We start from the raw sequence: 21726 nt of genomic DNA, 5'->3' as shown, positions 1-21726 counted from the left end.
GATAGGCGAGCAGAGGAGGAGGCTGGGCGGCGATAAGAGCCGAAGAGGCAGAGCTGCCTGGGCTCCAACCCGGTGGACTCCGCCCTGGGCACTTGCGAGCCCTCATCAAAGTTCGTTTTTGGCATATTTAAAAGTCCACCAAAGCATATAAAGGTACTGTGTTAATCATCTGTTTTGCGGCTACAGCGGTATGGCAACTGTTAAAAAGGGGTAAATCTGCTGACAGACTCCCTTTAAGGAAAATTTTGTAGCTACCTGTTAGTCATCAAGGTGACCCTGTGAAAAGCTATTTATAGACCTTGGTGCTTGGAAGGGAATACAGGATAAAGCCACCCTTCTATTTGCGGGCGTCTCATAGCATTGTGGAGGGATTACAGTACATGACACCGCCATGCTCCATATACAACTATGGCCACGTCATGGAGTATTTGAGCGCTTTGTGCAGTCTTGTTGGTTCACTGACTATTACCGAGAGGACAAACTGTGAATAGACACCCTACTCATAAGGGCAGGAACCTAGTGGTAGCTGTTGCTATGTCAGTCTATATATGTATGTAATTGTCCACATTCCCAGGCAGCACTTTAACTTTTCCTTGGATACCCTTAGAGCACCTCCTAAGCACAAGCCAAGGGTGTCTTGGTTTTAAGTAAGGGGGAATGTACCGCCCGAGTGTAGCCTTACCACTCCTATGCCCTGCTTCTATCTGTGTATGCTAATATATGTCATCTTGTGTATTTATTTCAGGTCCTATACACTGTGCATTTCTAATGTTTGCAACTGTTATGTTTACGTGTAATGTGCCTGGTTCACCAGCAGGTGGCATAAAACACGGCAGAGCTATGCTAAGGTAGAATGGAGCTTTCCATTCCATTCTAACACCCCGCCCCCCCTTTGTGGAGGAGTGGGCGAGTCCCATTTCCTGCAGGAAGGGTGGGGACCAGTGAGAGTTAGTCTAGCTTCCCCCCTGCCAAGGGAGGGTGTGCTGGGCCAGAGCACCCTAAGTTCTGCTGGACATGGAGGCCAAAGCTTGAAGCCTCAGGAGCCAGGAGGAGGGTTCCCTGGCCAAACATAGAGTCAGACTATCAAGTGCTGTGCAGCATAAAGAAAAAGCAAAGTCATACAGTCAGCTTGTCTGTGCAGTAGAGCCAGAGAGCAAGAGATGTAGCAGAAACAAGTTTGCCTGCCAGAGTTTTAATGCTAAAGCCTGCTGGGACCAAGACAAAGTTGGAAGATTATGTCTGATAAAAGTTTACTCAAGTAAAGCTGCTTTTTAACTGCATCTTAAGGTCTGGACTCAAGTTATTCTTTTATCCCTTTAATTATTCCCCCTATTTGTTTGCTTCTGAGCCAAAGCCTGGGGTCCATCCGAATCCAGGTAGGAGCACGTAACACATTTTAAAAGGACATTTTAGGCCGCACTATACCACTCGGCATTCCCTACGTCTGGGTCACATCTAAAAGGGCCCTAGGGGGAGGCCGCCCGTTGCACAGTCAATGAACCTAAATTGGCATATGTGTAAATCGTATACATATGGCAGACCTTGTCGGGGACAGTGTGACAAGGTGAAGAAAGGCAAAGAAATTAGGTGTAACAGAGACACATCATTGGGGCACATTACATTCTGCTGTTTAGGGGGATTGGATCCATAACGAACCTGTAGCATAAAACTTGTCCACAAGGGAAGAGATCTTATTGTTCAGCCAGTTCCATGAGATCAACATCCACATCAAATACTGTGTTTAGCTATAAAATGCTAAAGTATATCCCTAATTTAATATAACTTGATGTGGAGATGTTCCTCATGATGCGTTAAAACCTGTTTTGTTTTATTTTTACTTTTTTGCTCCAAACCTTCTTTAGATTGTATTATGTTTAAGGCCTGATTCATACATACGTAAGCCATGTGTCCCCAGGCACCTGGATTGCTGCGCGGACCCATTTACTTAAATGGGTCCGTGATCCGCAATATACAACAAAAGATAGGACATGTCCTATCTTTTGCGGTGCGGAGGCACAGACCTAAAATCCAAATTAAGCCCTTTCAAGTGCTTCCATGGGCTTCCAGTCTGTGCCTCCACTCCGTATCTTGCAGATTGTGGACCCATTGAAGTCAAGGGGTTTTCATCCTTAATACTGAATTTGCACTACTGGTGCCCGTATATTGAGGTTACGCCATTTACAGTCCACAATACAGGCATGGACGGCTTACGGTCGTGTGAATGGGCCCTAACCTAAAGCCTAACAGGAGACGTTAGCAGAGACTATGCATCTCAATGAAGCTTAGAGACTCTGGGACTAGATAATAGCATGGCTGGTGTAATCTACAGTAGCTACTTCATAAAAATTACAGAAAATTAACCATTAATAAAATATGTTGTTTCTACATATGGTAAAATAAAGTGGATCTATTTTTACAGAGTGGAGAACTAGTCCAGTTGCAGGTGGGAGAAGCTGTACCAAATTTACTAGAGATTGGGGAAAGCCACGATGAAGCCAAGAAACTGCTTCAAGACCACAGTGCACTTCTCTACAAAATCAAGGTAAGAGGACATGACAGAAGTATTCATTGACCCAAGTTCAAGTTGCTTTAATGCTTGTTCTCGATATTCACATTGTCATGTTTTTCTGTGGTCTTTGGGTTAAGGAATAGTGGATGTAGATGATGAAAAGAAGCAGGAACCTCCTATGTTCTGTAAACAGAGTAATCTGGTGCAGAGTTGGACTTGAATACCAGAGTATTAGAGGATTCTCTACTGAGTCCAGACTGACGTAATAATGTTGAGACCAAAAAGTCAAGAAGAGGTGAAACATTTGGAGCTGACTTTAGAGAAAATCACTGGAAACGAATGTCCATTACTTTAGAGATGGAGGGTGAGCCCTTAGAATAAGTTTCTCTGGCTGGCACAAGGAACTCGAAACCAACATTGGTATAGGCCAGTGATGGCTAAACTCCGGCACTCCAGCTGTGGTAAAACTACGACTCCCAAGATGTATAATTGCTTGGCTGTTCTCAGAACTCTATAGGAATGTCACGGTGAGGAGTGGGGGAAACCCCTCACCGTGCGATGTTAAAGGAATAGGGAAGCTGCTAGGCCAGGACGACAGGATCAGGGAGCAGGTCACCTCCTAGCGCGTCCCTAATTCTGACCCTGACTCCTAACCGTTTGAGCCGACCCAGATGGTAGGAGGGCTCATACTCCGGAACCTCGGGTCCCTACTAGCCCTCAGGAAATCCCTGGACTAGGAGCAGGGTAAGATGACCCATTCCTCCAGATCACGGACGAACAGGAGTATCAACTGGCCAAGCTGCAAGGAAAGGATAACATATACAGCATATGGAAATGGCAGGTAAGTGAAACCAGTTCCACACCTACCTACCACAGACACACTGACTGGAACCCGTGCACAAGTGCTGATGTCCACACTCACATAAAAGGACACCGCACACAACACAAATCACACAGGAAACCAGAACCATAGCTGCAATAAGGATAGACACCACACAAACGTAAACTTAACATCCATACATTTGTTTTATGACCACAAGGGTGGCCCTCACTGAGTACCCCTCAGCTTCAGGTCTCCAGCGGAAGCTAAATAGCCCAAGCGGCCACACCCACTCACACACACTAGGAGGGAGTTAACCCTTGCAACACCAGAGAGGGTAAGGAAGCCACTTAAAGGGAAATGCACACACACTAAACCCCGTGCACACCAAACAGACAAAGTGCACACCTACAAAGACAGGTTGCCAGGTGCAACCGCATGCATTTGACAGCAAGCCGCCTAGCAACCAGCTCAGGCTGCTATACTGCCAATAACATCACGTTGCCAGTGGCAACCACACGTGAGGCAACAAACTCAACGCCCTCACCTGCGGTACACAACCAACCTAACCGCTGGCAACTGCATGCGGCTCAAAGAGTCACGACCATAGGCTGTGACAAGGAATGAATGGAGCATGCTGGGAGTCGTAGTTTCACCACAGCTGTAGTGCCGGAGGTTAGCCATCACTGGTATAGGCTCACAAAGACTCGTAATGTGATTAATTGTAAGTATATCCTTTATAGTGTAGGAGAGTCCCCGGAATAATAATGGACGGACGATACGTGCCACCAGAGGTCCTGGCCTCGGTGGAGTAAGAACCGGATCATTGCGGTTACAGCGGCGAATGCTGCTGGCGCAGCGTGTCCGGGCCGGTTCTTACTGGGATCAGGTAAAGAGTGGGGGGGTGCCTGTTCCCGACGGCCAGCCCAGGTTTTTGGTGGAGCTGGGCCTTTAAAGAACCCAGCCTGCTGATGATGGGGGTGGGGTGTGTCTTGCTGTGCTGGAGATTTCCAGAGACAGAGTGAGTGCTGATGAAGGAGAGTCTGGGCGCAGCACACATTGAAGGATAGCCCTGGGACCTGTGGTGCTACAAGCCGAAGGGGTTCTGGCCTGAGGGAGACAAAGGCAGATAGCCTAGAAGCCTGCAGAACTGCTGTGGTCTGTCCAAAACAAGGTGACTCAAACCTGCTGTTTATTTTCTATGGAAGGACTTTTGTTCTATGCACTATGTGGATATGCACCTGTGTGGTCTGCACATTGCCTGTTATGCCGTTGGTGTGAATAAAGTCACAGTGTATCACAAAGACTGTCTATGATTGCCTCAATACTGCCGCCGCTACCGTAGCCTACCACGAGCACATCCCCACAATAGATATTAAGAACACCTTTAAGCTGCTTCAGTCGCCTAATCTGGGATCTGTAGTACGTGGTATGAAGATTTAGGAGACAAAAATAATCATGGGTGGAACTATAGCCGTAGCAGCCATAGCACTTGCTATTGGGCCCAGAGGTTGGCGACTGGGGCCCAGTCAGATTTGAGAACATTTGGCGTCATTTATCAAACTGGTGTAAAGTAGAACTGGCTTAGTTGCCCATAGCAACCAATCAGATTCCACCTTTTATTTTTCACAGCTTCTTTGGAAAATGAAAGGTGGAATCTAATTGGTTGCTATGGGAAACTAGGCCAGTTCTACTTTACACCAGTTTGATAAATGACCCCAATTGTACCTTTTTGTGGGAAATAACAATGTGGGATTCGGATATATGGTGCTATTATACCTTTAATTATTGCTATTTATGCTGCTGGTTTAATTTTCTTACACTAGGTGGTGGGGGCCCCATCTTATTTTGCTATGGTGTTCTACGAATTATAGTTACACCCCGAAAATAATACATCCTTTTGGTGAAAAGCTGAAAATAATGTAGAATGAAGGTACAGGGGTCAGCAACCTCTGATACTCCAGCTGTTGCCAAACTACAACTCCCAGCATGCTACATTCACTAACATGGGAGATGTGAAAAGAGCTTAGCAAGTGTGCATGCTGGGAAGAAAAAAAAAAAAAAAAAAAAAAAATATTCTAGTTAATTAATTAACTGTGTCCCAGTCTTTCCATAAGTTACTCCACTTTAAGTAGGATCCTCTTTGTTTATGAAGTATCTTCTCGTAGCTTTTCACTTTCTCAACTAAATTCAACCAGTTATTACAGTCTGGGGCGGAAGAGGAGAACCAAGCTCTAGAAATGAGTAATCTAGCCAGGAAGATCACTTTAATCAAGAGGTGGCTTTTTGTGAACTGGTAATTAACTTCAGATAGGTCTCCTAGGACCCATATCTTGGGGGACATAGGGACAGAAATTTTAAGTTTACGCGCGAGGTTTTTTTGGACCAAACTCCAATACCTGCTCACCATTGGGCAATCCCAGAACATATGTAAGTGATCTGCCTCGGAGTCACCACAACGTGGGCATTCGGAGGAGACCCTGAGTCCTCTTCTATATAGCCATAAGGGTGTCACATAAATTTTGTGCAAAATATTAAATTGTACAACAATGTGGTTGAAATTGTGTGAAACCAGCTTTAAGCTTTCCCCTATCTTATCCCAATTTGGATGACCCACCTCTGCAAGGAGAGAGGACCAAGCTCTCTGCCCTGGAGAGAGAACATCCAAAAATAAATTATCCATTAAGTGTCTATAACAGTATGATAATTTAATTCTCGTGACAATTTTCCTACAAACTAAATCGTGTAAAAAAATTTTTTTTTTTTTTTTTTATTCCTGCAAGGTTGGGAGGGTGGGTGGGGTGAGAGAGGGGTCTACTTTATTTGTCTGGCTTGCTCTATATGTATTGCACTGGGGAAGAATGTGAAGATATATTTGAGCACATGAGGATCTCTGGGAATGTGGAGGATGGGGGGATTTCCGGTATTAAAACAAGGGTTGCAACCTTTGTTTATTCAGAAGGCTACATATATCTGCTTACCAGGTTCCGGATCCTGCGATCCTCCTCAGCTAGAGTCCTCCATTTGAATTTTAAAATATTTACACAAGTATGGATATTTCTATGCAATTATTGTTAATTAAGTCCATAGACCAGATTTGACGGACTGATGGACTATAAATTATTAGCTATGTATTTTGGTTATTTATTTTGTATTAAAACAATAAAAAAAAATAATAAAAAAAAAAGTGTGCATGCTGGGTGTTGTAGTTTCACAACAGCTGAAGTGCCAAAGTTTGCTGATCCCTGCTGTACCATATCCTAAAATAGCAGTTAGTTGCAAGAAAGCTAATAAATGGCATAAACAGGCCATGCTATGGTAGGACTGCAGGCATTCCTTACTTGTATCAGCTGGTGATTGGTAAACCAAGGATTTCAGGTGTATTTCTGCAGGAAAGCTGGTGCTGTCTTACAAGATCGCTGCAGAAACCAAGCTTCTTCATAGGAAATGTTCAGCCACGTGCTACGTTCCCCAGTGATATTGGAAGATTGGTAGGTTTTTCAGAAGACAGACTAAAAGCCAGATGACTTCTTTAAAACGGGGTTGTCTTGATGAGACAACCCCTTTGAGTAAAAGCAGGTTCATTTTTCAGAATTTGGAGAAGTGGCCACAAGTGCAGCTCCTCTGTATTGGTATGAATAGGTTTTCTATAGATGTGTGTGCTTTTATATAATATACAATCTTGAGCTAGCTGTAGATAATGCTCTCACTAATGTTATTCTTACTGACCACCGCTAGAATGACTCTTCATCATGCATCCATCATGGTCATATACACAGCTGAGTCACATTATTATGAACCCTTCCTACTTTTGGCGTGAAGGAAGTCACACGTGTGGTGAGCTGGCTTGGTGGGTATATAAGGTGTGTGCTAGGCTGTCATGGGTAAAAGGAGTGATTTATCAGAGCTGCAAAAAGGGATGATTACTGTCTTTCGGGCCAAGAGTGGCAGTAGTTCTGAAACTGCGCAGCTTGTGAACTGTTCCCATGCTGCTGTGGTGAAAGTGTATTGTGAGTGGACAAATGGCACCATTACCAATAAGTGATGTGGAAAGTTTGGAGTACCACCTGCCACTGATGTGAGAGGTGAATGTCAGCTACTAAGGTGTGCGAGGGCGGCCCAACACACTACAGTAGAGCAGCTCTCTGCCAAAATGAACTAGGGGCTCCAAAGAAGACGGATGTCACTGGCAGAAAAGACATTAATTATTGGGATAGTATCAGAATTGGACCTCTGCTGATCAACAAAAGGTCACATTTTATGCTTCATCGAACAGTTGGACATTGGCATGTCAGACGAGAAACATCAGAGAACAAACTCCCATTGCTGGAAGAACACAAGCTGGTGGTGGCAGTGTTATGGTCTGGGGAATATTTTCGAGGCATTTTCTCGGCCCACTCCTCCATGTGGAAGACACTCTCAACCGATTTGGGAATCCATTCTTGCAGATCACATACACCCATACATGCTGATGGGAACTTCCAGCAAGACAATGCTGCATGTCACACTTCTAGAAATGTCCAACATTGGTTGGAAGAGCATGACCAAATCTTCCAAGTACTACCCTGGACCACTATTCCCCCAGATTTGAACCCAATTGAGTACCTGTGGGTCCACCTTGATCATGGTGTTGTCACCACCAGACATCTGAAAAGCTCTGACAGACGTTCTTCAGAATCTCCTACTTGAGGTTTCTTTTGTTTTGCTTTCGTTTCCTCATCTCGTTAGCCTCTCTCAGCTGTCATGTAGTTGCACTGATTGCATCCCTTTAAATCCCTTCCCATACTGCATCACTTTGCGGTTTATACAACTTCCTGGAGTGTGTGCATGCTGGATGCTACTACTGAGTCTTCTACAGATAAGTTTGTTCATTCATTTGTGTTTTCCTGTTTGCTGGATCCTAGGTGACCCTGACTCCCTCCGTATTAAGTGTAGGAAGCCGGTGGTCGTGTCCCCTTACTATTATAGGGTGTTCAGGTGTCATACAGTCGAGGAACGAGGATTTGCAATCATCTACCATAGAGATTGTTGCATAGGCTGACCAGTAAGGGAGAGAGCCAGGTCTGTTACAGGGCTTACCCTTTGGTTCCTTAGCTTTGGATCCAGTCAGTCGGATCTTCATTTTGTGTCTTCTAGTTTCTGTACACCTTCCGTGACAGGTGTTCGCTCTATGGATCCTCCCCATGCTCCCTCCAGAAGTTGTGGGGTGCTCTGCAGTCAGCATGACTCGAGATACCTCTGACAACCTACCAGGACTTTATTGAGTCACTCCGAGCCCATCTAGCTGTTGTCCATGCTGCACACAATGGTTACTCTGGATATTAGCTGGTGGTCATAATAATGTGACCTTAAACACATGCATTTATAGATTATGTTCACCATTGATTTATGGTGCTCCTGGGAGCTGTGCCCCAGTTCTACACATGCAGTATTTACCTGTCCATGAACAATATCAGAAAAGTGAAGCCCAAGCCACTTCCAAGGGAAGACAGTGCTTAGTTCTTACCAGCTATGATCTTTTTATTGTGAGCTACGTCCTACAAAATATTTGTTCTTACTCTGTTATTTTTATCCAGCACTGAATTCCAAAGGCTTGGTGACATTATGAAGATTAATTATAAGACCAGCGAGACTTGAATTTTCACATCCACTCCACCGCTGTCTATTATTCTGTAGACTAATATAAAGTTTAAGAAGATGTGGACAAAAGAGTGGTTTCCCATGACAAGCAGTCAGTGAAAACCTGTTCTCTTTCCTGCCCTGCTTCTCACACAGGGTATTGTATATTAGGAAGTTTCTGCAAGAAAACTTCTAAAAAGGGGTTCTCCAATGTCTTAAAATACTTGTCACAGAGTTCAATATGTGGAAAAGTGTAATATACTTATCTTTTAGATTCTATGATGATATGTTGTACAGGACATATGACCGCTGCAGCCAGTCACCAGGGACAGCAGTAAGTAACATCATTATACACAGCACATCATTGCTCTATCCAGTGTGATACATCATTGCACAGGACTAGAAGATTTGTCACAAATCCCTATAAATTAGGTATATTCAGGCCACTCTGCCTTAGGGTAGGGCCACATGGAGTGGCCGTGCTGCCTTTCATGTAATAATGAAGACCACACTATATAATCAGTCTTCATTATCAATGGCTGTGTGGCACCTTTAATGCACCTTTAAACAGGGCCTGTACCCACTTCTCCAACCTCAGCACTCTTCTGCCCTACAGGTGGGAGCCCTTCTGCCATCTGCTTTTCCTCCTTTTCCACATCATATAATATCAATCACAATAAAAATCTATTAAAAAGCAAAATTTAGCCACCTAACATAGGCCTAACTAACTGGACAAAGTCCTCAAAAATAAAAATACAGCCACAAAATGGGATATTTTTAAAAGCATCCTAAAATCTAATTGTGAGCGGTACATACCATATGGGAATAAAAGGTTAAGGAACAAGAAAAAAACAATGTGGATAAATAGAATTGTAAAGAAAGCAATAAATGACAAAAAGAAAGCATTTAAATCACTAAAACAGGAGAGGAGCGAGAAAGCACTGAAAAACTATATAAAAAAAATGAAATATGTAAAAGACAAATAAAAGCAGCCAAACTAGAGACCTTGAGATTAATTGGCAAAGAGAGTAAAACTAACCCTAAAATGTTCTTCAATTATATAAATGGTAAAAAGTATAAATCTGAAGGTGTCAGCCCTTTACAGAGTAATGAGGGGGGAGTTGCAGAGAGCAATGAGGAGAAAACAAAGCTATTAAATCTTTTCTCCACTGTATTCACTGAGGAAAATAAACTGTTAGATGAAATGCAGGATGTAAAAGTAAAATTAAAAGTGCCCTGTCTGACCCTGGAAGAAGAACAGCGGCGTCTTAAAAAGACAAATCACCAGAACCAGATGGCATACACCCCCATATTCTAAGAAAATTAAGTAATGTCATAGCCAGACCCTTATTTCTGATATTTAAGGACTCTATACCGACAGGGAGTGTTCCACAGGATTAGCGTATAGCAAATGTGGTGCGAATATTCAAAAAGGGTCCAAAAACAGAGACTGGAAACTATAAGCCAGTAAGTTTAACATCTGTCGTGGGTAAACTGCTTGAAGGTTTTCTAAGAGATGCTATCTTGGAGTACCTCAATGAAAATAAGCAAATAACGCCATATCGGCATGGCTTCATGAGGGATCGGTCATCATGTCAAACTAATTTAATCAGTTTCTATGAGGAGGTAAGTTCTAGACTTGACCGCGGCGAATCAATGGATGTCGTATATCTGAACTTCTCCAAAGCATTTGACACTGTACCACATAAAATGTTAGTATATCAAATGAGAATATTTGGACTGGGAAAAAATGTCTGTATGTGGGTAAGTAGCTGGCTCAGTAATAGAAAACAGAGGGTGGTTATTAATGGCACACACTCAGATTGGGTCACTGTCACTAGTGGGGTACTACAGGGGTCAGTATTGGGCCCTATTTTCTTCAATATATTTCTTAATGATCTTGTAGAAGGCTTGCACAGTAAAATATAAATTTTTGCAGATGACACCAAACTGTGTAAAGTAATTAACACGGAAGAGAACAGTATACTGCTACAGAGGGATCTGGATAGATTGGAGGCTTGGGCAGATAAGTGGCAGATGAGGTTTAACACTGACAAATGTAAGGTTATGCACATGGGAAGGAATAATGCAAGTCACCAGTACATACTAAATGGTAAAACACTGGGTAACACTGACATGGAAAAGGACCTAGGAATTTAAGTGAACCGCAAACTAAGCTGTAGAAACCAGTATCAGGCATCTGCTGCCAAGGCCAATAAGATAATGGGTTGCATCAAAAGGGGCATAGATGCCCGTGATGAGAACTAGTGTTGAGCGTGAATATTCGAATAGCGAATATCGCAACTTCGCTTATTCGCAAATATTTTGAATATAGTGCTATATATTCGCTATGTCGAATATTCGTAATTTTTTAACATCTGAAAACATGATTCCTCCCTGCTTCTTTCTTGTGGGCCAATGAGTCATTGGCCCACAAGCAAGTTAAACAAGAAGGAATCATGTTTTCATATGGAAAAAAAAGACGAATATTCTAAATAACGAATATATTGGCTATATTGCTATAGCTTTTGTTTTTTAAATATTCTTCATATTCTAAAACAAGAATATATAGCAATATAGCGAATATTCGTAAAATACACATATAGACTGCAATTTAGCTAAAATAGTGCTATAGTATTTTTTTTTAATAGTGTAAATTATTTCCAAATCTCATGTTCAGAAGAGAAAAAAAAATGAGACTAATTTTTTTTATAGCATTATATTAGCTAAATTACAGTCTATATGTGTATTTTACAAATATTCGCTATATTGCTATAACTTCGTTTTTTAGAATATTCGTCATATAGCGATATAGCGAATATTCGTAAAATACATAGCCATTAGCCAACCAATAGTAACGTTGCCTTAGACAGTTAAAATTGCAATACGCAAAAAATTAAATCGCATATTATTCGCGATAAATAGAATAATGACGACTATTCGATTTCGATGAATATAAGACAAATATTAAATCGAATATTCGCTAAATATCGCGAAATAGAATATGGCACCTCCCGCTCATCACTAATGAGAACATAGTCCTGCCACTACAAATCACTAGTCAGACCACACATGGAGTACTGTATACAGTTCTGGGCTCCTGTGAACAAGGCAGACATAGCAGAGCTGGAGAGGGTTCAGAGGAGAGCAACTAAACTGGAATGGGTTGACTACAGTACCCTGAAAGATTATCAAAATTAGAGTTATTCACTTTAGAAAAAAGACAACTGAGGGGAGATCTAATAACTATGTATAAATACAAACCGGATTCCAAAAAAGTTGGGACACTATACAAATCGTGAATAAAAACTGAATGCAATGATGTGGAGGTGCCAACTTCTAATTTTTTATTTAGAATAGAACATAAATCACGGAACAAAAGTTTAAACTGAGAAAATGTACCATTTTAAGGGAAAAATATGTTGAATCAGAATTTCATGGTGTCAACAAATCCCCAAAAAGTTGGGACAAGGCCATTTTCACCACTGTGTGGCATCTCCCCTTCTTCTTACAACACTCAACAGTTGTCTTGTGACCGAGGAGACCAGTTTCTCAAGTTTAGAAATAGGAATGCTCTCCCATTCTTGTCTAATACAGGCCTCTAACTGTTCAATCGTCTTGGGCCTTCTTTGTTGCACCTTCCTCTTTATGATGCTCCAAATGTTCTCTATAGGTGAAAGATCTGGACTGCAGACTGGCCATTTCAGTACCCGGATCCTTCTCCTACGCAGCCATGATGTTGTGATTGATGCAGAATGTGGTCTGGCATTATCTTGTTGAAAAATGCAGGGTCTTCCCTGAAAGAGATGATGTCTGGATGGGAGCATATGTTGTTCTAGAACCTGAATATATTTTTCTGCATTGATGGCGCCTTTCCAGACATGCAAGCTGCCCATGCCACACGCACTCATGCAACCCCATACCATCAGAGATGCAGGCTTCTGAACTGAGTGTTGATAACAACTTGGGTTGTCCTTGTCCTCTTTGGTCCGGATGACATGGCGTCCCAGATTTCCAAAAAGAACTTCGAATCGTGACTCGTCTGACCACAGAACAGTCTTCCATTTTGCCACACTCCATTTTAAATGATCCCTGGCCCAGTGAAAACGCCTGAGCTTGTGGATCTTGCTTAGAAATAGCTTCTTCTTTGCACTGTAGAGTTTCAGCTGGCAACAGCGGATGGCACGGTGGATTGTGTTTACTGACAATGGTTTCTGGAAGTATTCCTGAGCCCATTCTGTGATTTCCTTTTCAGTAGCATTCCTGTTTGTGGTGCAGTGTCGTTTAAGGGCCCGGAGATCACGGACATCCAGTATGGTTGTACGGCCTTGACCCTTACGCACAGAGATTGTTCCAGATTCTCTGAATATTCGGATGATGTTATGCACAGTTGATGATGATAGATGCAAAGTCTTTGCAATTTTTCGCTGGGTAACACCTTTCTGATATTGCTCCACTATCTTTCTGCGCAACATTGTGGGAATTGGTGATCCTCTACCCATCTTGGCTTCTGAGAGACACTGCCACTCTGAGAAGCTCTTTTTATACCCAATCATGTTGCCAATTGACCTAATTAGTGTTAATTGGTCTTCCAGCTCTTAGTTATGCTCAAATTTACTTTTTCCAGCCTCTTATTGCTACTTGTCCCAACTTTTTGGGGATTTGTTGACACCGTGAAAATTTGAATCAACGTATTTTTCCTTTTAAAATGATACATTTACTCGGATTAAACGTTTGATCTGTCATCTACGTTCTATTACAAATAAAATATTGACATTTGCCATCTCCACATCATTGCATTCAGTTTTTATTCACAATTTGTTTAGTGTCCCAGCTTTTTTGGAATCCGGTTTGTATATCAGGGGTCAGTACAGAGATCTCTCCCATCGTCTATTTATCCCCAGGACTGTGACTGTGACGAGGAGACATCCTCTGCATCTGGAGGAAAGGAGGTTTGTACACAAACATAGAAGAGGATTCTTTACGGTAAGAGCAGTGAGACTATGGGACTCTATGCCTGAGGAGGTGGTGAGGGTGAGTACACTAAGAGAGTTCAAGAGGGGCCTGGATGTATTTCTAGAGTGTAATAATATTACAGGCTATAGCTACTAGAGAGGGGTTGTTAATCCAGGGAGTTATTCTGATTGCCTGATTGGAGTCAGGAAATATTTTTTTTACCCTAAAATGAGGAAATTGGCTTTTACCTCACCGTTTTTTTGTTTTTTTTTTGCCTTCCTCTGGTTCAACTTGCTGGATAACATGCTGAAATTGGATGGACAAATGTCTTTTTTCAGCCTTATAAACTATGTTACTATGTTAATAATATGTAATCAGGAACATCCAGCTCCTCCTGTCTCTGCATCTTGCTGACATTTCTAGGACATGGAGACTTTGACCAATTATTTGGAAGAAGTAAAGCCAGCAAAAGATGAGGATGAGGTCATCATTAAGATCTGGCCCCCCCTAAGGGGTGCAGACCGGATGGTATTGGTTGGCACGCTGGCACTGGAATGATAAAGGCTTCTATCTTATTGGTATTGGATTACATATCTTAGTTTATGGCTGATGTAGGAATAAGACCCTCCAATATAAAAGAGCCACAATTGGTACAATATGTGCAACACCGTACCTAGAATCACCAAATATTCAAACACACACATATAATGTAAAGTCATAATTTATTGATGCAATTTAATACAATACTCAATGAAAAACCATGATGAATTTTTATTTTATTTTTTGCAGCAATACATGAAGCGCCATGACAAAAGTATTCTCCCTTCTCCCCATAGATACACCTGGTCATATGTTAACTATATCTCACATGGGTGTATAATATAATCAATATGCAGTGGTTACAATAATCAGTCATATACCACACTGAACATACTCCACACTAATACTGCCCATGGTATTGAAAAATACAATAAAAGAAGGCAACCCAAACTATTACAAGAAACCAAGTCACAATGATATATCCCAATTGGGCAAAAGGTTATTACATGTGTAGTACAATCCCATAAAGGTAATGTAGATAGTTATAATAGCATGGATATCACATACAGACCGCGGACCTGGAGAGGACACCAAAACCCGACGCGCGTTTTCGCTGACGCTTCATCTTGGGGGGCTCCCAAGGTGAAGCGTCAGCGAAACGCACGTCGGGGTTTGGTGTCCTCTCCAGGTCCGCCGTCTGTATGTGATATCCATGCCTTTATAACTATCTACGTTACCTTTATGTTTTTCATTAAGGATTGTATTAAATTGCATCAATAATGACTCTACATTATATGTGTGTGTTTGAATATTTGGTGATTCTAATGTAGGAATAAGTAAATCTATATATATATATATATATATATATATATAAAGAAGGATGTATGTATGTGTGTGTGTGTGTATGTGTGTGTATTTTCCATGATCACTCAAAAACGCAACCATCGATTTCTCTTCATATCCCAACTGCCATACACACGGTCACATGTCCCTTATCAACCAATAGAAGCTCGCAGGCCTTTAGTCTCTACATACACACAGTTTTACTCCAGGTTTCCTTAACAACCCAGCCATTTTTCTTCACTGCTGTAGGTCATCTTTAGGCTAAGGCTACACGACGACAATAAATAATAAATTCATATGAAATAAAAAGAGATGCTAAAAATGGTAAAACTGCTCATCAATGACAGCACCAGTCTCCAGCTGGAAGAAAGTGGAGCCAAAAACTGCATTTCAGGAAGTAAGAGTGTTTCATTCATATTGATGTGGAGTGACATAGTGCAGGGCTGACAGTCTGTTTTGGGAAATGTTATATTTTAAGGAAACATATCCGCTTAGAATTGATGCTTTTTGACATAGTGGAAAAGGAGCTGCCAACTTTATGAACACGTGAAGGCTGTATCATCTGCCTGTCTATAGATAATAAGGAATTGGGGATTTTGTGAGAACTGCTTCCTCATGGTCTCGGATCCTCGTCAGAATCCCAATGCAAAAGCCAATAAATAAAAAGCAGGATCTGGGACACTGGTCACAAGAAAGGGAATTTAAAGGGGTTGTCCCATAAATTATATTCTACAATTTTGAAACCAGCACCTGGATCTGGATACTTTTGTAATTGCATGTAATTAAAAATGTACGGTCGTGGCCAAAAGTTTTGAGAATGACACAAATATTAGTTTTCACAAAGTTTGCTGCAAAACTGCTTTTAGATCTTTGTTTCAGTTGTTTCTGTGATGTAGTGAAATATAATTACACGCACTTCATAGGTTTCAAAGGCTTTTATCGACAATTACATGACATTTATGCAAAGAGTCAGTATTTGCAGTGTTGGCCCTTCTTTTTCAGGACCTCGACTGGACATGCTCTCAATCAACTTCTGGACCAATTCCTGACTGATAACAACCCATTCTTTCATAATCACTTCTTGGAGTTTGTCACAATTAGTGGGTTTTTGTTTGTCCACCCGCCTCTTGAGGATTGACCACAAGTTCTCAATGGGATTAAGATCTGGTGAGTTTCCAGGCCATGGACCCAAAATGTCAACGTTTTGGTCCCCGAGCCACTTAGTTATCACTTTTGCCTTATGGCACGGTGCTCCATCGTGCTGGAAAATGCATTGTACTTCACCAAACTGTTGTTGGATTGTTGGAAGAAGTTGCTGTTGGAGGGTGTTTTGGTACCATTTTTTATTCATGGCTGTGTTTTTGGGCTAAATTGTGAGTGAGCCCACTCCCTTGGATGAGAAGCAACCCCACACATGAATGGTCTCAGGATGCTTTACTGTTTGCATGACTCAGGACTGATGGTAGCGCTCACCTTTTCTTCTCTGGACAGGCCTTTTTCCTGATGCCCCAAACAATCGGAAAGAGGCTTCATCGTAGAATTTGACTTTGCCCCAGTCCTCAGCAGTCCATTCACCATATTTTCTGCAGAAGATCAATCTGTCCCTGATGTTTTTTTTGGAGATAAGTGGTTTCTTTGCTGCCCTTCTTGACACCAGGCCATCTTCCAAAAGTCTTCGCCTCACTGTGCATGCAGATGCGCTCACACCTGCCTGCTGCCATTCCTGAGCAAGCTCTGCACTGGTGGCACTCCGATCCCGCAGCTGAATCCTCTTTAGGAGACGATCCTGGCACTTGCTGGACTTTCTTGGACGCCCTGAAGCCTTCTTAACAAGAATTGAACCTCTTTCCTTGAAGTTCTTGATGATCCTATAAATTGTTGATTGAGGTGCAATCTTAGTAGCCACAATATCCTTGCCTGTGAAGCCATTTTTATACAACACAATGATGGCTGCACGCGTTTCTTTGCAGGTCACCATGGTTAACAATAGAAGAACAATGATTTCACGCATCACCCTCCTTTTAACAGGTCAAGTCTGCCATTTTAACCCAATCAGCCTGACATAATGATCTCCAGCCTTGTGCTCGTCAACATTCTCACCTGAGTTAACAAGACGATTACTGAAATGATCTCAGCAGGTCCTTTAATGACAGCAATGAAATGCAGTGGAAAGATTTTTTGGGGATTAAGTTAATTTTCATGGCAAAGAAGGACTATGCAATTCATCTGATCACTCTTCATAATATTCTGGAGTATATGCAAATTGCTATTATAAAAACTTAAGCAGCAACTATTCCAATTTTCAATATTTATGTAATTCTCAAAACTTTTGGCCACGACTGTATTATAGCTGCTAAGTTATTCAATGAAATCTATCTGTATAGCGCCACCTGCTGGTGGCTCTTTTTTGATTTTTTTTGTCCTGCTCACTGAGATGGAAGAACATGCTCAGTTCTTCAAAAAAAAGGGGGTCAGTCAACACATCCCAATGTGCAGGGGCACGTTGCTATGGCTGAAAACAACATTGTAAAACAAAACATGCAATGCAACAGCTCTCTGTAAACCAAATAAAGTACAAAAATGCATTATAATTGCTAATGCTAATTAGAGATGCTTGGCAAATCATTTTGTACAAAATTTATTTGAGCCCGTCTGCCGCACGTCAAGGCGATCTCTGTAAGACGGGTTGCTATTCCTAACACTAAATTCTACCTGTTATGTGCCATGACGGCTATCATACAATTCAGGGAGTGCAGGTTCCACATGCATGCTGGGCCTGCTTTAATTTCTGTCATCTTTGGTGCCAAAGTGGCCTCTACTATATCCAAGGAATGCAGGTACCAACATGCATGCTGAGCCCACTCCACACCACTCCTGGTGCCAAATGGCCACCTAAGAATGCAATGAGAGTCCACCATATACCTCTCCTGGTGCCAAATGGCTTCCAGTGAATAAGGGAGAGCAGGCTAAGCTATATACTCACACTGATTAAAATCAGCCTATGGGGCAGACAGGCTGGTCAGGAGTGCATGACTGAAGTGTCAGCCACACCTCCAGTACAAACTGCAAAGAAAAAGGGGGTCAGTCAGCACATCCCAATGCACAGGTGCACGTTGCTATGGCTGAAAACAACACTGTAAAACAAAACATACGATGCAGAAGCTCTCTGCAAACCAAATAAAGTACAAAAATGCATAATAATTGCTAGTACAAAATTATTTGAGCCTGTCTGACGCACGTAAAGGCGATCTCTGTAAGACGGGTTCCTAACACATTTGGCACCAGGAGTGGTGTGGAGTGGGCTCGGCATGCATGTTGGTACCTGCATTCCTTGGATATAATGGAGGTCACTTTGGCACCAAAGATGACAGAAATTAAAGCAGGCCCAGCATGCATGTGGAACCTGCACTCCCTGAATTGTATGGTAGCCGTCATGGCACATAACAGGTAGAATTTAGTGTTAGGAACCCGTCTTACAGAGATCGCCTTGACGTGTGGCAGACGGGCTCAAAGGATTTTGTACAAATTGATTTGCCAAGCATCTCTAATTTATAAGTATAGCACTAGCAATTATTATGCATTTTTGTACTTTATTTGGTTTGCAGAGAGCTGTTGCATTGCATGTTTTGTTTTACAGTTCTATACTTCAACTGGCACTAGCTGCAACAAGTAAGACACGTTTCTGAGGAAGTGCACGCTCCTAAACTGCTAGCTGAAATAAATCTAGCAGAGCAATTTCAGCAATCAATATCTAATAAGTTAATTAGATATTCTAACTAGGATTTATGGGAAATAAATGAATTTATTTTTTTATTTTTTTGTATAACTTTAATGGTGATCAGACTCCTTCGATTCCACTGGTCAGCAGAATAATGGCCACTTGTTTAACCATGCAAAGTGACTTGTGGTATGCCTGGTACCGCAGCTCAGACCTCAGGATCAGTGTTTTAGTCCTTGTTGTGACCATCTATACATTTCTGCATAAATTTGACCTAAAACTACATAAGATTTTCACACAGGTCCTAAAAGTAAATAAAGATAGCCAAATCAAATATTAGACATGGTCATGTATTGATTGCTCATGTCTGTAAATAGCAAAAGTATGTATGTGAACCTTTAGAATTAGCAGATAATCTGAAGGTAAAATTAGTCCAGACATGTTTTTAATCAATAGGATGATAATAAGGTGTGAGTGGGCAACCTGTTCTATTTAAAGGGATTATCTGGGGTTTTTGATATTGATGACCTATCTTCAGGGTTTGAGGTCTGGCACCCCCGACATTCAGCTGTTTTAAGAGGCTGCAGTGCTCTGTGAGGCCATGGGCCCAAGCTGCCATACTAAGCACAGCAACAATCCAATGGACAGCACGCTGCTTGGTAAGCTGTGAGGAGGCTGAAACATTCACATGAGCTCTGGTAAGAGTGGCAGCCTCTCTTTAAGCAGTGGATTGGTGGGGGTGCCAGGGTCAGATCGCCTCCGATCTGATATTAATGACTTATTTTGAATATAGGCCATCAATATCAAAATGCTGGATTACCCCTTTAAAGAACAGGAATCTATCAAAGTCTGATCTTCAAAACACATTTGCAAAAGTGTATCATGGCACAAACAAAGGAGATTTCTGAGGACCTCATAAGAAGAGTCATTGATGCTCATCAGGCCACAAAGGAACCCATGGTAACCTCTAAGCAACTAAAGTCCTTTGTCATATTAGCTAATGTTAATGTTCATGAGTCCACCATCAGGAGGACACTGAACAACAAAGGTGTACAAGGCAGCATAGCAAGGAGAAAGCAGCTACCCTTAAAAAAGAAAATGGTTGCTGCCCATCTGCAGGTTTGCTAAAGACAAAGAAGAATACAGTTGAAGTATTGGAATGGCCAAGTCAAAGTCCTGTCCTTCATCCAACAGAAATGTTGTTGAAGGACCTGAGGCAAACAGTTCATGGGAGGAAACCCACCAACAAAACAGAGTTAAAGCTAAAATTCCTCCAAGCAGATGTGCAGGGCTAATCAAGAGTTACCAGAAACGTTTAGTTGCAGTTATTGTTTCACAAGAGGGTCACACCGGATACTGAAAGGAAAGGGTCACATACTTTTGCCACTCACAGACATGTGATATTGGATCATTTTCTTAAATAAATTAAAACAATTATATTTTTGACTCATTTGTTGGATTTCGTTATCTTTATCTACTTTTAGGGCTTGTGTAAAAATCTGATATAGTTTTAGGTCAGATTTGTGCAGAAATCGAAAGAATTCTGAAGGGTTCACAAACTTTCAAGCACCACTGTATAGCATGTAGTGGATCTCTCCACATTATACCATAACCAGAACAGAATTGTCAGGTATGAGGCTGCTAGAGAACCTCATAAAAGTGGCCAAAAGGGACAGTGGGAGTAGATGTATGTCCCCAGGGTTAGACAATGATGAACAGAGAATGTGTATCTCTGAGGGATGATTATTCTTGTTGCAAAGCCAGGAAGCTTCTGGTGATCGTTTTCATTAGTGTTCTAGAAGCCTCATACCTGTCTATAGGAACTATATTTTATTCCTTTGCATTCAAGGCTTAACATCCTGTATATGAAGCACTGCGCAACAGACTGTGAACCTAGCCAATAGGGCCAGCTCAACTACTGCACTCCTCCCAGGAATAAAATGTCAAACATTGGTTCGGGCAAAATGTCTCCAAGTCCAAATATATCAATATCACATGCCTAATTTTTAGCAAAACAAACTCCAACCACATAAAAGGTCCAAAAATATTATTTATGTTCACAGATATAAAATTGCATGTAATCATATTTTCAAATCCACATGGCACCTTAAAACTCTCCCGATAAACTAAAGTTTAGCCTGATAGTCGGCTTCTTTCAGGACATGACATCCTTGCCATGGAAGTATATATTTTTTTTAAAGGGTGATGCCGGAATTGATGTAAAAAAATGAAAATCAGACATACTGTATAGTAGATGACAATATCTTTCTAACAAAGCTAGAACAGCCCTGTGCCTCATGGGTCCACATTCACTGCTCCAACTGCTCTACTAGATTATCTTCAGCCAGCTCGGGGGGTCCTTTCTGCTGCGGCTCTCTCCCTGTAACTGTCACAGCTTCTAACAGAACATATGACTGGTGGCAGTTAAAGATTTAAACTGAGCATGTTCGACCAGCTCAGTGAGAAGGCCCAAAAAATAAGAAAAAGCAGGTGGCGCTATACAGATACATTTTATTGAATAGCTCACTGGATATTTTTAATTACATGCAATTGCGAAAGTATTCAGATCCAGGTGCTAGTTTGAAAAATGTAGACTCCTTTAAGTCCCAAATTACATTATACAGTCATGTGAAAAAATTAGGACACCCTTTGAAAGCATGTGGTTTTTTGTAACATTTTTAATAAAAGGTTATTTCATCTCCGTTTCAACAATACAGAGAG

The 21726-nt window shown here is 41.6% G+C and overlaps 1 protein-coding gene across 1 annotated transcript in view; it reads left to right on the top strand.

Annotated features, from left to right (window-relative positions):
* The window catches only part of CCDC141 (coiled-coil domain containing 141), a 175119-nt gene that overhangs the window by 23246 nt on the left and 130147 nt on the right, over positions 1-21726 (top strand). Inside the window, exon 2 of the mRNA XM_044304919.1 lies at positions 2420-2542. Coding sequence (XP_044160854.1) covers positions 2420-2542 — 123 coding nt within the window. The remainder of the gene's footprint in view (positions 1-2419; positions 2543-21726) is intronic.

The sequence above is a fragment of the Bufo gargarizans genome, chromosome 8, assembly GCF_014858855.1.
Source record: "Bufo gargarizans isolate SCDJY-AF-19 chromosome 8, ASM1485885v1, whole genome shotgun sequence".
NCBI lineage: Eukaryota > Metazoa > Chordata > Amphibia > Anura > Bufonidae > Bufo > Bufo gargarizans.
This window is presented reverse-complemented; position numbering and strand designations above follow the sequence as displayed.